The sequence below is a fragment of the Schistocerca americana genome, chromosome 8 (genome assembly GCF_021461395.2).
Source record: "Schistocerca americana isolate TAMUIC-IGC-003095 chromosome 8, iqSchAmer2.1, whole genome shotgun sequence".
NCBI classification, from domain to species: Eukaryota; Metazoa; Arthropoda; class Insecta; order Orthoptera; family Acrididae; genus Schistocerca; species Schistocerca americana.
In genome coordinates this window covers 186,721,822-186,736,924 of record NC_060126.1, presented here as the reverse complement: position 1 = coordinate 186,736,924, position 15,103 = coordinate 186,721,822, and the positions used below count along the sequence as shown (strand labels likewise).

General features: G+C 44.9%; 1 protein-coding gene across 1 annotated transcript in view; it reads left to right on the top strand.

The window, feature by feature from the left end:
* The window catches only part of LOC124545657, a 162,007-nt gene that overhangs the window by 28,935 nt on the left and 117,969 nt on the right, over nt 1-15,103 (top strand). Inside the window, exons 2-3 of the mRNA XM_047124605.1 lie at nt 1,453-1,639; nt 12,925-13,177. Coding sequence (XP_046980561.1) covers nt 1,453-1,639; nt 12,925-13,177 — 440 coding nt within the window. The remainder of the gene's footprint in view (nt 1-1,452; nt 1,640-12,924; nt 13,178-15,103) is intronic.

Below are 15,103 nucleotides of genomic sequence, written 5' to 3'. Positions count from 1 at the left end.
TTAAGTTAATTTATTTCTGATGCTATTATATCTTTGCTGATAGCATGCAATGTGTTTTTGTGATGCTATGCTCTTCCACTCTGCCATTATTGCACACCCTATGCAAGATAGTATTACTACTGACATTTATGCTATTGTCTGATGAATTGTTATTACATTTTTGTTAGGTTAGTCACTCTTTGTACTTTATAATGTTGCCATGTTTCATTTATGCCCAGTCTTGTGCTGTAATTTGATATATCTCTTGTACTTGATGATGTCGCTTGTTTACTTGCTTTCACCTATGTAGTATTAAGAAATCAGTGTAACCTGTAACTCATGTCCATTGCATATACTCATCTATTTTGTATATTTTGCAGAACCAATGTACCAAAGTCTCACTGTACCCAAAAGAGACATTATGGTCATAAATAAAAGCACATGAAAGTGTGAAATGTGCCACCCATTAAGGTGTGCAAGAAATGCATTACACAGAAAGCATTACATAAGCAACTTATATGAAATTCTAAACACCACTGACACTTCTCACACTGTTTCCTGGAAGGCTTTTCTACACATTTTCCTGTTAGTGTACTATTTAAATTAGGCAGATTGCCTGTAAAGATTTAGGATTAAGGACATTTTTTTCTTTGCATTTTGTGTGAGATATAAGAGAAAACACAAAAATAGTATGAAGAATGTGTCAAACTATAATCGAAAAATCGCTGTAAACTAACTGTCGTACAATACCGAGGTGTCAGTTACCAGCATAGAATTTTTTTTTTCTAGCCAGAACGGTTTTGTAACAGTTTAGGCATGGAAATAGCATTAGGGCACTAAATTTGAAAGTCCACATTCAAGTTTCAGGACACAGTATTGACGGATGTGTGTGTGTGTGCGTGTGTGTGTGTGTGTGTGTGTGTGTGGGGGGGGGGGGATAACATTGTGTCATGACCTAGACATTTAATTATTTGTGTCGCTGGCGTGTTTATGCAGACATTTCAGACCTGACTGAACATTGTGACACTTGACAAGCATCATAAAACAATTTAGCTACGGAAATATTAAATCTTAAGGTGTGTTGAGCCTTACACCAGGTGTAGGCTAAAAGTTGTATATTGTGACTTTCATCAAACTGATAGTGATTTTCTAGGTCTATATGTGCGGCCAGGTATCGTGCAAATACCGTTTACGTTGGTACATCTAATTTTTAGGCCTACACTTGGCATTAGGCACAATGGACTCTCATTTTCATATCCAAACAGTTATGTAATGCTTGCCAAGTGTTACAATGTTAATTCTCTTTCCAAGATATCTGCAAACATACGTATATTGTTTGCAGTTATATTATATTGTTGACAGCATAATAATATATATTGATTATATGTGCCCATTATTGTATATAAGACATTTGTGATCAGTGCCTCTTTCGACATTTTGTAAATTCAGAAAACTTCTTCACACTTTTTCCAGAAATGGGAGCCCATCAAAAACTCCATGGAGTAGCGAGACTGAAGAGCAGGCCACAATATGGAGTTGCAGTGTTGGTGTTGGCGTCCTTGGCAGTTCCGCTCTCCAGATGTTCGCCGGTGAAAATTCCCAAGTGCTGCCCTCTGCACCAGCAGCTGTCGTACGACTTTGATTCATGCATCGATTACGAGTAAGTAACACGCAATTTTGCCACAAAGTACGATATCAAATATAAGCGAACCATTAGCAATTCTGTGAGCTTCCAAGCTGTTGTTATATGGTATGGTGTTCCATAGCATATGCCAGAGACTGAGATCATGAAATTGTTCGCCAGACAAACTATGTCTGAAGTGAACGTGCCCACTTACAGCAACGCTGTCAATCACGACTCCATTAGCATGCATTGCTTGTATAAGTGCCCACAGCTTTAAACAAACAATTAAAATTGAGTTAGTACACTGTTTCCAACTTGTTAACTCAGACAAGTCACAGCGTTAAGATCCAATACTCTGTTTCTTCAGACAATCAATGTGTCTATCTCTCTTCAAGAGACATACACATTCCACTGGCTGACACAGGCAATGTAGTGAGTTTTAGCAAGTACCATCTCATATTGTTAAGACTTGTGTAAATGTTTGTGAAGGAGGTTCTCTTTGGACTGACCCATACTGTCGCCTCTTTAACATCGGCGCTTTGTGTGCTAGTGCAGTGCTAACATAGAGAACTGGACTGAGGTCTATCACCTGTCTTGATAATCAGATTTACTTTCTTCATTGTTTCCCGATGTTGCTTGGGGGGAAAATTCTAGATTCTTTCTGTTGAGAAGCACATGAACCCTTCCCCAATTAATGATTATGCTCCATCTTTAATGACCAAGTTGTTGTTTGCCCTTAATACACTTCCTTCTTTCCATCTTAACATTTGGACATGTATTTCCAAAAAACCCAGAACAGTTCCAAAGGTCATATTTTTCCATAGGAAATGCGTAAAATTTCAACACTGAGACTATAGGACGATTTCTATGCTCGTCAATTTTGTGTCTCTCATACGTCGCTGAGAACATGTAACTTGGGCATAGCTTAGGGCACCGTATAGGCTTTATTTTATAAAAATAGGATCAAGGAAAAAAAGTATTATAAATGGAAGTTTAATCATAGTAATATTATGAATGCGAAATGACTCTGTTACATCTTCGTAATTTACCCCATCAATAATTTATCCCCTGAACAGATTTCGATGAAATTTCGTACTACAAAGATAGCTTGAACCCTGAGGAAGAACTAGGACTATTTAGAATATCTGGATACTTATTGATTTGCAGAATATTACGGGAATTAGGCAAAATATTTATTCTTTGCAAAGCTATTTACTCTTTGACTTCTAAACTTTATAATATTTGTGAAAATGCTTGTAGTGGTGCAATTAAAAGTACTGAATACAATGCTTATACAATTTTCAGTATGTTTAACCCACACATCCACAGAATTTGTTGCATAATGCACACGTCGTACAATGTATAGTTACATCAATAGCATGATATGTAAAGATGCCTGCTCCTACCTATCCCCATCTGTACACACTGCTCGGCAGCGATGCTGCGCATGCACTGTGTATTGAAACAGTGTGGGACTAGGGAGAGTTGGGTGCACTTCACGAGCTACGCTTACCCAAACAGGCAGACACGTGACGGCAGCTGATGTTGTTGCAAGTACAAGAGCTTGCTTACTCATCATCACTGATCATAATTAAACTACTGATACGCATGCGTAGCTGCAGGAGATAACAACTTAAACATAAAACTGAAATAACGGTAGCCATATACGCCGATAGAAAAGAAATCCCGACACCAAAAAATAATGTAGAGTAATGAAATTTCGGGAATACATATGTAAGCGGTTAACACTGCAATATCACAATTCAACGTAAGAGCGAGATAAGCCAGTGAAAATGTGAAATGCTGGTACAGTAAATACCGCTGTAATCGCCAAAATGTTGCGTACAAGCATGCAAAGTGCATGTATTGTGTTGTACAGGCGCCAGATGTCATTTCACAGCCTGTTGCACGTGGTTGGTCTATACAGGGACGGTTAATGCTGGTTGTGGATGACACTGGAGTTGCCATCCGATGTTGTCTACATCTACATCTACATTTATACTCCGCAAGCCACCCAGTGGTGTGTGGCGGAGGGCACTTTACGTGCCACTGTCATTACCTCCCTTTCCAGTTCCAGTCGCGTATGGTTCGGGGGAAGAACGACTGCCGGAAAGCCTCCGTGCGTGCTCGAATCTCTCTAATTTTACATTCGTGATGTCCTCGGGAGGTATAAGTAGGGGGAAGCAATACATTCGATACCTCATCCAGAAACGCACCCTCTCGAAACCTGGACAACAATCTACACAGCGATGCAGAGCGCCTCTCTTGCAGAGTCTGCCACTTGAGTTTGCTAAACATCTCCGTAACGCTATCACGCTTACCAAATAACCCTGTGACGAAACGCGCCGCTCTTCTTTGATGTCCCATATGTAATCGATTGGAGGCAGATCTGGTGATTTAGCAGGCCAAGGCAACATGTCGACACTCTGTAGAGCATGTTGGATTACTACAACGGTATGTGGACGAGCTTTATCCAATTGGGAAACTGCTGCTGGAATGCTGTTCATGAATAGCGGCACAACAGGTTCAAATGGCTCTAAGCACTATGGGACTCAACTGCTGAGGTCATTAGTCCCCTAGAACTTAGAACTAGTTAAACCTAACTAACCTAAGGACATCACACACATCCATGCCCGAGGCAGGATTCGAACCTGCGACCGTAGCGGTCTTGCGGTTCCAGACTGCAGCGCCTTTAACCGCACGGCCACTTCGGCCGGCGGCACAACAGGCGAGGTCACCATACTGACGAACAGATTTCTATTCAGCGTGCGTGGCATACCGACGAGAGTGCTACCGCTGTCACAGGAAATCGCACCCCAGGCCATAACTTCAGATGTAGATACAGTATGCCTAGCATGCACACAAGTTGGTTTGAGGCCCACAACTGGCCTCTTTGTGATCAACATATGGCCATCTCTGGCATCGAAGCAGAACTAACTTTTTCAGAAAACACAACACACATCTAACCTACCTTCCAATGAGCACTCACCTGACGCCAATGAAGTCGCAAATGGCGGAGATTTGGGGTCAATGCAATGCTCGCTACGGGGGAGCTGGCTCGGAGTTGACCTTGGAGTGACCTATTTGTAACAGTTCGTTGTGTGATTGTGATGCCTGCTGCTGCAGATGTAGTTGATGCGCCAGACCCATACGGCGAACATAGTGGCGGACTGGAGAGCGGTCTTCTTGCGACGGTACATTCCCGTGACCACCAATCATGTACAGTGGCTACATTGCTGCAAAATGTTTCTGCAGTACCGCAGAAAGAACATTCAGCTTCTCGTAGCCCTATTACATGACCTCGTTCAAACTCAGTGAGGTGTTGATAATGGCGTCTTTGTTGCCTTAAAGATATTCTTCACTAACATCAATTCACCACGTCCAATCTCTAAGGTAACTAACGCTCACGGCTGTTACAGCGCGCATTTAAAGCAAACTTGATTTGTATCCTCATAGTGGAGCTACTAGCGCCACTCTTATGCATCTGGCTTGAAATTTGAATAGACAACATCTTTCAGATGTAGAAACACGCTTACGAACTTTTGTTTATATCGCGTTACTCCTTCTTGTTGTTGCGATTTTTCACCATAAGTTTATATTTTTCCTCTGTTGTGTCAAACCTATATTAATATGACACTGCACCAAATGTCTAAACAAACACAGAGAACAAAACATGGAGACGTGACGCTAATACCGTGTCACTCTGCCTCTAGCCTTGATAATGGCTTCAGTTCCGGCGAGGAACAGGGTACACAAGTTTTTTCAGGGATGTCATATCCAGCAGAAGCCATTTGTTGCTGATTATTACATTTCACCCGCTTTTCCAAATAGTCCCAGACATTTTCTGTGGGACTAAGATCGTCTGATTTAATACACCAGTCGATGTCCAGTAGGGTGTCTGAGTGTTCGACAAATCAGGAATGTATATGTGCCGCTCTGAGGACATATCTTTGAAGGCGGGTGAGTGCACAGCGTACTGGTCACGGTGTAAAAAACAGGCAACGCTAGGTCACCGAGAATGCATAACCTGTTGCTCAATCCATGATACGAGAAACAGCCACAACATCACAGAACCATCTCCGGGCTGCACTACTGACCGACTGATTTGGGAGAGGGGACCAAACAGCGAAGTCATCGGTCCCATCGGATTAGGGAAGGACGGGGAAGGAAGCCGGTCGTGCCCTTTCAAAGGAACCATCCCGGCATTTGCCTGGAGCGATTTAGGGAAATCACGGAAAACCTAAATCAGGATGCCGGACGCGGGATTGAACCGTCGTCCTCCCGAATGCGAGTCCAGTGTGCTAACCACTGCGCCACCTCGCTCGGTGGCTGCACTACTCACTCCACACAGTGGGATCAAACGTCTCATTGGTCAGTCACTCGCACCATTTGAAAAGAGACAAAACAGCATCTCGTCACACCAGGCTACACTCCTCCACTCACCTATTGGCCGACTGAAGACGTGCAGCTTTGTGTGCTGCTGTGAGAAATGGACTTCTGTGAGCTGCCTGACTTCACTTCACACAGTACCTTTCGCAATGTCGCTCGGAACGTGTTTGAGACGGACCTGCTATCGCGGTCAGCAATTATTCCTGTCAGGATTGATGCAGTTTTCCTTGACAGGTGTCACATTCTTTCTGGTCCCTGTCGTGTAGGGTACTTTTATACGACTTCTGTTCTTATGACATGTTTCATGGTTGCTAGTGGCACTCCATTCCTTGTAGATACGAGGTTAAGTCAATTATTATCCGCAAAGAAGTTATAGTCTCCTTGCATTTCAACGCACTTGGTCCATCGTTGTAAAAGCTGCCTGATGCCCTCATAAAAGGTTCTCGGCTGAACTGCGACCCAGAATGCACCGCTTCTTTCACTGCTTCGTCCGAGGCATACCGACGGCCCCTTAATGCCTGCTTGAGTGGACCAATCAAGTGATAGAGAAGCAAACTCGGGACTATACGGAGGATGATCCAATACATCAAATTTGAGTTTCTGGAGCGTTTCAGCAGTGTGGGTAGCAGTATGCGGACGGGCATTGTCGTGCAACAACACAACACCTTTTGACAGTAATCCTCGACGTTTGCTCCGAATTGCAGGCTTTAGTCTGGCAGTAAGCATTTCACCTCAACGTACACTGTTTATTGGTGTGCCCCTTTCCCCATAATGTTCCAGTACTGAACCTTGTGCGTCCCAAAAAACTGTAAGCATCAGTGTTCCTGCGGACGATTGGGTCTTAAACTTTTTCTTGCAGGGTGAATTTGGATGTTTCCATTCCATGCTCTGCCGTTTACTCTCCGGCTCGTAATGATGGATCCATGTTTCGTCACCAGTAATGATTCTGTCTAAGAAGTTGTCCTCTTCGTTATCTCAGCGATCCAAATGTTTTTCGCAGATGTCCAAGCGCGTTTGTTTATGCAACTGTGTTAATTGTTTTGGGACCCATCTTGCACAAACTTTATGAAACCCAAGTCTGTTGTGGATGATTTAGTAGGCAGAACCATGATTAATTTGCAGACGATGTGCCACTTCGTCAATAGTTAATCGTCTGTCTAAGAGAATCATTTCACGTGAACTTTCAATGGTTTCTTCATTTGTGGCGGTAAACGGCCGGCCGGCTCCTTCATCGTGCGTAACGCTTGTGCGACCATTTCGGAATTTTTCAATCCATTCGTCGACTCTCCGTTGTGGCAAAACACTGTTCCCGTACTGTACAGAAAGTCTTCGGTGAAGTTCGGCCCCTGATACGCCTTCCGGCAGCAAAAAACGGATCTCTGAACGTTGCTCTTCTTTGAAATTAGAATTATATTAATACCGTCAGCTGCCCACGGGTGTTGATATATATCAACGGGGATAGGTGAAAATGTGTGCCCCGACCGGGACTCGAACCCGGGATCTCCTGCTTACGTGGCAAATGCTTTATCCATCTCTTTTTTTTTTTTTTCGTTGCATCTGCTCGGTGCGGACGTCGTAAGACATTCGTTTAAGTTCTTTGTTGATCGATTAACTCATTTTTTTTATTACAGAGGGTAGCTAACCCTCTGACCGAACACGCTGAGCTACCGTGCTTCTGAGCCTCCGAGGGCACAGAGGATAGTGCGACTGCAGGGACTATGTCGCGCACGCCTCCCGCCAGACTCACGTTCTCACCTTGTATATCCACACACTACGTCCGTAGTGTCCCACCCCAACACACTCATTACTCGTGGAAGACATTCTTACCAAGTCCCGTAAGAGTTCGGGGAATATGTGTGCATCTGCACAGAAGAAGAAGGTCATGACCGCGTTTGCCAGAACTATATATTTATATGGATATAGTGTCTGTTCTTTCTTTCGGACATGTCCGAAATATGTGACACCGAAGATTATAATTACAATGCTGCTAGTTTCAGTCGCAGCAATTTAACCTAACCACCATCTCGGATATTGCAATGGATTTCGGAAAAAGTCCACACGTGCTACATCCTCTGACGAGAAGTATCTGGACAACGCTATGCGGAACTGACTACTAGATGTTGCGAGCGGCGGACACGCCAGTATAAAAGGAGGCGAGGAGGGCTGTCTTATCGGCCGGACATGGGGGTTGAACCCCTCTACCATCCTCCACACCTACAAATACTTAATCCGTCCCATCCTCTGTTATGCCAGTCGCGCCTGTATATCCGCCCCCCCCCCCCTCCAGATTCTATAACTCCTTCCAGATCTTCGAGTGCCATGCACTCCGCCTTGCCTTCCGTATACGCCTCCCATCCCCTATGCGGATCTATGACCTGATACCTTTCCCCCATCTGCCCCTATTCCTCGAACATATCCGCATACTCTACACCTCCCACCGCCTTGATCCCCCTCACCCCCTGGTTGCTCCTCTCCTCTCCCATCCCCGCCCCCTGCCATGTCTTCACTGTTGTGTCCCTCCAACCCTCCATCTCTACACCCTTCATCTCCTTTCCCAAGGTGGCTTCTGTCAACTCCCCCTCCCGGATGATGCCCTCTCTCCCTCTATTTATCCCTCCTATCAGCTCTGATCCCTCCCAGACTCTGTCCTTTCCCTGGGGTCCCTCTCCCCCCCTTCCTTCCTGTTTTTTCCCCACCTACCCTCTATCTGCCTCCCTTCTCTCCCCCGAGTCCTTTTGCATTTCCACCTTTCCCCATTCCCTCTCGTATCTGCCCTGCCCCCCACCCCCCATGAGTCCTCTCCCTCCATCGGTTCCCCCCCTTTTCGTTTTTCCTCTCCTCCCCCCTTTTTTCCCTCATCTGTCCAGGTCCCCCCTCCCCCCCCCCCCCCCCATCTGCCCTTGGCTGTGGTGTGTCATCTTTGTGCCAACTTTTTAGTCCAGTGTTTCCAGTGTTCGTTAAGTGTTGTACGTCTTTTCAAAAGTGTTGCGAACAGACATCATGCTGTCGCTGGGTGTGATTTTTATATTTCTTGTGAACAGAAACCAAACTGTTGCTGTGTTTTTTAATTGTCTGTCTACTGTTTTACCTGTCTGCTTCCTGTGTATTTTATTAGCAACGATCACCCTTTGTTTTACGTTTTAACTTTCCACATTTTCAGCCGTTTTACAATTAATGCCACCATTTTATCGCCTGCTTTTATTGGTTCTTATCTTCTTATGTTTTCAAAATTCTGTAGGCTGAAGAGCAGCGTACTAAGCTGCTGCCAGCCCGCTCCCTTCATGGGGAATCGAAATTCAATAGAGGAAAAAAAGCAAAAAAAAAGTCTTATCCCCCTTCCCTTCTCCTGAGCGGCCTTCCCCCTCCGACGCCCCCTCCCTCTCCTGTGCTCCCTTTCAGTGTCTCTGCACTCCCTCCTGCCTTGTCTTTCCTCTTCATCTCCTGCCCCATCTGTCTCCTGCCTCTTGGTGCACCCACTGATGCCCCTCCTTTTTTTAATCCCGCCCCATCCCCTGCTGCACCTTGCTCTCCACTCCTTTTCCATCCTCTCAGGCCTCTCCCTGGCAGGTCCCACCTGGCAGTTTTATTCTTCATCACGTGTACCCCAAGTGGATTTAAAGTGTGTTGTTCTGGAGTGTTTTTAATACTGTGGCCAACTTTTACCCCGTGCATGTCACTTCAGTGTCTTTTTTGTGTTCTACGAATTGCCAACTGTGTTTTTTATGTCAACTTTTTTAATTATCCCCCCTCCACGAACATTACCTCCATTATCGCCCCTTACTCTGTTTTATATCCCCCTTTTTTATCGCCTTATATGTAACATTTTCTTCTTGTATTAACAGTCATGTCACTTGGCTGAAGAGCAGTGGATTGTGTCACTGACAGCCCTCCCCTGTCCATATGGGACAGGGGAATGAAATCACAATAAAGAAAAAAAGAAAACTGTCTTATCGGTAGAGACTAGTAACAGAAGAATGGGTCTGTCAGGTGAATTCAGTGACTTCGAAGGTGGGCTAGTCATCTAGTCATTGGATGTCACCTGAGTAACAAATAAACTAGAGACATTTCAGTCCCTCTACGCCTGCTCAAGTCATCTGTTGGTGATGTGAGTGTGAAGTGGAAACGCAGAAGAACAACCCACAGCTACATCAAGATCAGGTAGACCTCATGTATTGACAGGCAGGGACTGTCGATGATTGTGGAGGGTAGTTGTAAAAAATCGCATGAAATCAGTGGAAGGGTTTACTCGTGAGTTCCAAAACGCTACCAGTAGTCAGTTTAGCACAACAACTGCGCGTAGGAAGTGAAAAAGAATTGGATATAGTAGTCGAGCTGCTGCTCGTAAGGTACAAATTTCTCTAGTTAATGGTAAGTGAAGTTTCAAATGGGATAAGAGTAAAGCCACTCGACAGTGGCTAACTAGAAACTGAATTATGCTATACCCCGTGGCAATCTAATGGAAGGATTTGGGTTTGGCGAAAGTCTGGTGAACGTTCCCTGCCGTCATGTGTAGTACCACCAATGCAGTACAGATAGGTGGTGTTATAGTATCAGAGCGCTTTCCGTGGTTAGGGTTTGGTTCCCTTATTGCCTTTAATATAACTCTAAATCCGGAAGTGTATGAACACATTTTACAGCATTGTATAGTCTGTGGAGTGGAGAAAAAGTTTGGAGCCGTTGGTTATTTGTATTAGCATGACACACATCCAGTCATCAAGTAGCAAATATGTGGAAATGATTTGTAGACAACAATATTGCTGAAATGAAGTGGCCTGTCTAGAATCCCAGCCTGAACCCAAAGTAAAACTTTTGGGATGAGTCAGAATGTCGACTTCATACCACACCACAGCGTCCAAAATCACTACCTTCTCTGGTTTCAGGTCTTGGGGAAGAACGGGCTGCCATTCCTCCACAGACATTCATACACTTCATTCAAAGCGTCCCCAACACAGTTCAAGCCTTCATAAAGGCGGAGGGTGGACACAGCCCATGATAACGATGACGAGAAGGTGTTCAGATACTTTTCATCAGATAGTGATCATCATGTAACAAGATCTCATTGCAAATGAAAATTATTGCAATTTACTTGTTTATTTATTTACTTTTTAACGCAACAGCACCCAAACAAGTCCCATTTAGCTCACATACACTGAGGGGGCAAAGATCATCGGACAGCTCCTAATATCGTATAGGACCTTCTTTTACCCGGCATAGTGCAGCAACTCGACGTAACATGGGCTCAACGTCGTTGAAAGTCCCCATCAGAAATATTGAACCATGCTGCCTCTATAGCTGTCCATAATCGCAAAAGAGTTGCCGGTGCAGGATTTTGTGCACGAACTGACCTTTCGGTTACGTCCCATAAATATTCGATGGGATTCATGTCGGCTGTTTTGGATGGCCAAATCATTCTCTCGGATTGTCCAGAATATTCTTCGATCCAATCGCGAACAATTGTGGCGTGATGACATTGCGCATTGTCATCAGTGAAAATTCCATCGTTGTTAGGGAACATGAAATCCACGAAAGGGGGCAAGTGGTCTCCAGGTAGCCGAACATACGGATAGTGGGCACAGTCAATTCCATATAAACACAGCTAACACCGCTATGGATCCACCATGAGCTTGCACAGTGCCTTGTTGACAACTTGGGTTCTTGACTTAAGGGGATCTGTGCTACATTCGAAATCTACCATCAGTTGTTACCAACTGAAATCGGTACTCATCTACTGTGAAGCATGGGAGTTGGGGAGTAGTAGCTGCCATTGCTCGAGCACTAGAGGGTAATTCTAGCCAGACTTGTCAATACCTGTTGGACGTAGAAAGGATATTTTCGCTATTAGTGTAGCACTAGAGATTTCCTCCAGCTAGTCTAGCCTATAGGCTTATGTGGGAAGGATGGTTAAAAATGGCTCTGAGCACTATGGAACTTAACTTCTGAGGTCATCCGTCCCCTAGAACTTAGAACTACTTAAACTTAACTAACCTAAGGACATCACACACATCCATGCCCGAGGCAGGATTCGAACCTGCGACCGTAGCGGTAGCGCGGTTCCAGACTGTAGCGCCTAGAACCGCTCGGCCACCCCGGCCGGCAAGGATGGTTAATAATGACGACAAACTATCACTAAAATGCAGGGGAACTGCCTCCAGCTGATCGACAAGTGAATAAGTGTTGGGAACAGATAACAGTTTCCCATTCGTCTAGGGTGCAACCGGTATAGTCATGAGCCCAGGAGAGGCATTGCAGGCAGTGACATGCTGTTAGCAAAGGTGTTTTGTTCGGTCCTCTGCTGCCATAGCCCATCATCGCTGCACTGTCCTAACGCATACGTTCGTTATAGGTCCCACGCTGATTTTTGGGGCTATTTCACACAAAGCTGCTTGTCTTTCAGCACAGAACTCTGCACGAACACCACTGCTCTCGGTCATTAAGTAAAAGCCATCGCCCACTGTGTTGTCCACTCATGACACTATAGATAACGGAATACTGAATTTGCGAAGTGGAATGTCCCATGTGTCTAGCTCCAATTACTATTCCACGTTGAACATCTGTTAATTCCCGATGCAGTCGTAATCACGTCGGAAACCTTTTCACGTGAATCATCTGAGTACAAGTAACTATTCAGCCTTGTACAGGCGACACTACTGCCTTCTGTATGTTTGCATTTCGGTGTCCCTTGGCTTTGGTCACCTGAGTGTATTTTCTGCAAGAGGTGATACACCTGCCAACATTTGAAACTATTTAGTAGATTATCTGGAAGACGAGCTACACACCGTTTGTTTACTGTTACCAACCTTCCTCCAACCCGCAATAATATTGATGCTCAGCCCATCAGGAAATAAGCACGGCAGTCATCATATTTAGTAGGTGTTCGTAATGATATGTGTGAGAAGATGTACGAGTGGTGCGTTGCGTGTTTTTTGTTGCAGGAGTGCGGCTGCCACTTACAACGACACCAGCTGGTGGTTGTCGCCCGAAGTGATCGACCAGATGGACGCTGAGTGGGTGGTGGGTCCGGGACAGCGGCAGGCCTGTTCTGCAGCCGAGTCGACGCTGTGGCTGCAGGAGTTGGGAGACGTGGTCATGACGGCAGGGGGCCGCCTGGAGCTGGACGTGGGTGGCGACAGCGAGCCGCTCCAGCTGGAACTGGACCCCCACCTCTACTGCCTGGACAGGACGCAGGTCAGTTGGTGCTCCTTTCCCTCAGGGTCTGACTCACACAGTGAGGTGGCAAAACGTAAATTTTTCATCCAACTTGAGATCCCACTGGTTTTCTACTGGAATTTGGTAACAGTGAAAGGGCCTACATTTTACTGCTTTCATTGTTTTCATGTTTACTGTATGCATGTACTGGTATACAGGGTGGTCCATTGATCGTGACTGGGCCAAAAATCTCACGAAATAAGCGTCAAACGAAAAAACTACAAAGAACGAAACTTGTCTAGCTTGAAGGGGGAAACCAGATGGCGCTATGGTTGGCCCGTTAGATGGCGCTGCCATATCAACTGCGTTTTCTTAAAATAGGAACCCCCATTTTTATTACATATTCGTGTAGTACGTAAAGAAATATGAAAGTTTTAGTTGGACCACTTTTTTCGCTGTGTGATAGATGGCGCTGTAATAGTCACAAACATAAGGCTCACAATTTTAGACGAACAGTTGGTAACAGGTAGGTTTTTTAAATTAAAATACAGAACGTAGGTACGTTTGAACATTTTATTTTGGTTGTTCCAATGTGATACATGTACCTTTGTGAACTTATCATTTCTGAGAACGCATGCTGTTATAACGTGATTACCTGTAAATACCACATTAATGCAATAAATGCTCAAAATGATGTCCGTCAACCTCAATGCATTTGGCAATACGTGTAACAACATTCCTCTCAACAGCAAGTAGTTCGCCTTCCGTTATGTTCGCACATCCATTGACGATGCGCTGACACATGATGTTAGGCGTTGGCGGTGGATCACGATAGCAAATATCCTTCAACTATCCCCACAAAAAGAAATCCGGGTATGTCAGATCCGGTGAATATGCGGGTCATGGTATGATGCTTCGGCGACCAATCCACCTGTCATGAAATATGGTGAATGACGCTTCGTCGCTAAATAGAACGCGTGCAAAAAATCTGTCACCGCCCCGTAATTTCTTTTGTGCCCAGTGGCAGAACTCTACACGACTTCAAAGTCGTCGAAATACAATTCCTGATGCATAGAAATATGGTACGGATGCAATCGATGTTGATGTAGCGTTATCAATACCGACGTTTTTGAGTTTCCCGATTCTCGCGCAATTTGTCTGCTACTGATGTGCCGATTAGCCGCGACAGCAGCTAAAAGACCTACTTGGGAATCATCATTCGTTGCAGGTCGTGGCCGACGTTTCACATGTGGCTGAACATTTACTGTTTCCTTAAATAACGTAACTGCGGGCCGGTGTGGCCGTGCGGTTCTAGGCGCTTCAGTCTGGAACCGCGTGACCGCTACGGTCGCAGGTTCGAATCCTGCCTCGGGCATGGATGTGTGTGATGTCCTTAGGTTAGTTAGGTTTAAGTAGTTCTAAGTTCTAGGGGACTGATGACCACAGATGTTAAGTCCCATAGTGCTCAGAGCCATTTGAACCATTTTTTTTTTTTTTAAATAACGTAACTATCCGGCGAACGGCCCGGACACTTGGATGATGTCGTACAGGATATCTAGCAGCATACATAGCACACGCCCGTTGGGCATTTTGATCGCAATAGCCATACATCAACACGATATCGACCTTTTCCGCAATTGGTAAACGGTCCATTTTAACACGGGTATTGTATCACGAAGCAAATACCGTCCGCCCTGGTAGAATATTACGTGATACCACGTACTTATATGTTCGTGACTATTACAGCGCCATCTATCACAAAGCGAAAAAAGTGGTCCAACTAAAACATTCATATTTCCTTACGTACTACGCGAATATGTAATAAAAATGGGGGTTCCTATTTAAAAAATGCAGTTGATATCCGTTTGACCTATGGCAGCGCCATCTAGCGGGCCAACCATAGCGCCATCTGGTTTCCCCCTTCAAGCTAGACGAATTTTGTTCTTTGTAATTTTTTCGTTTGAT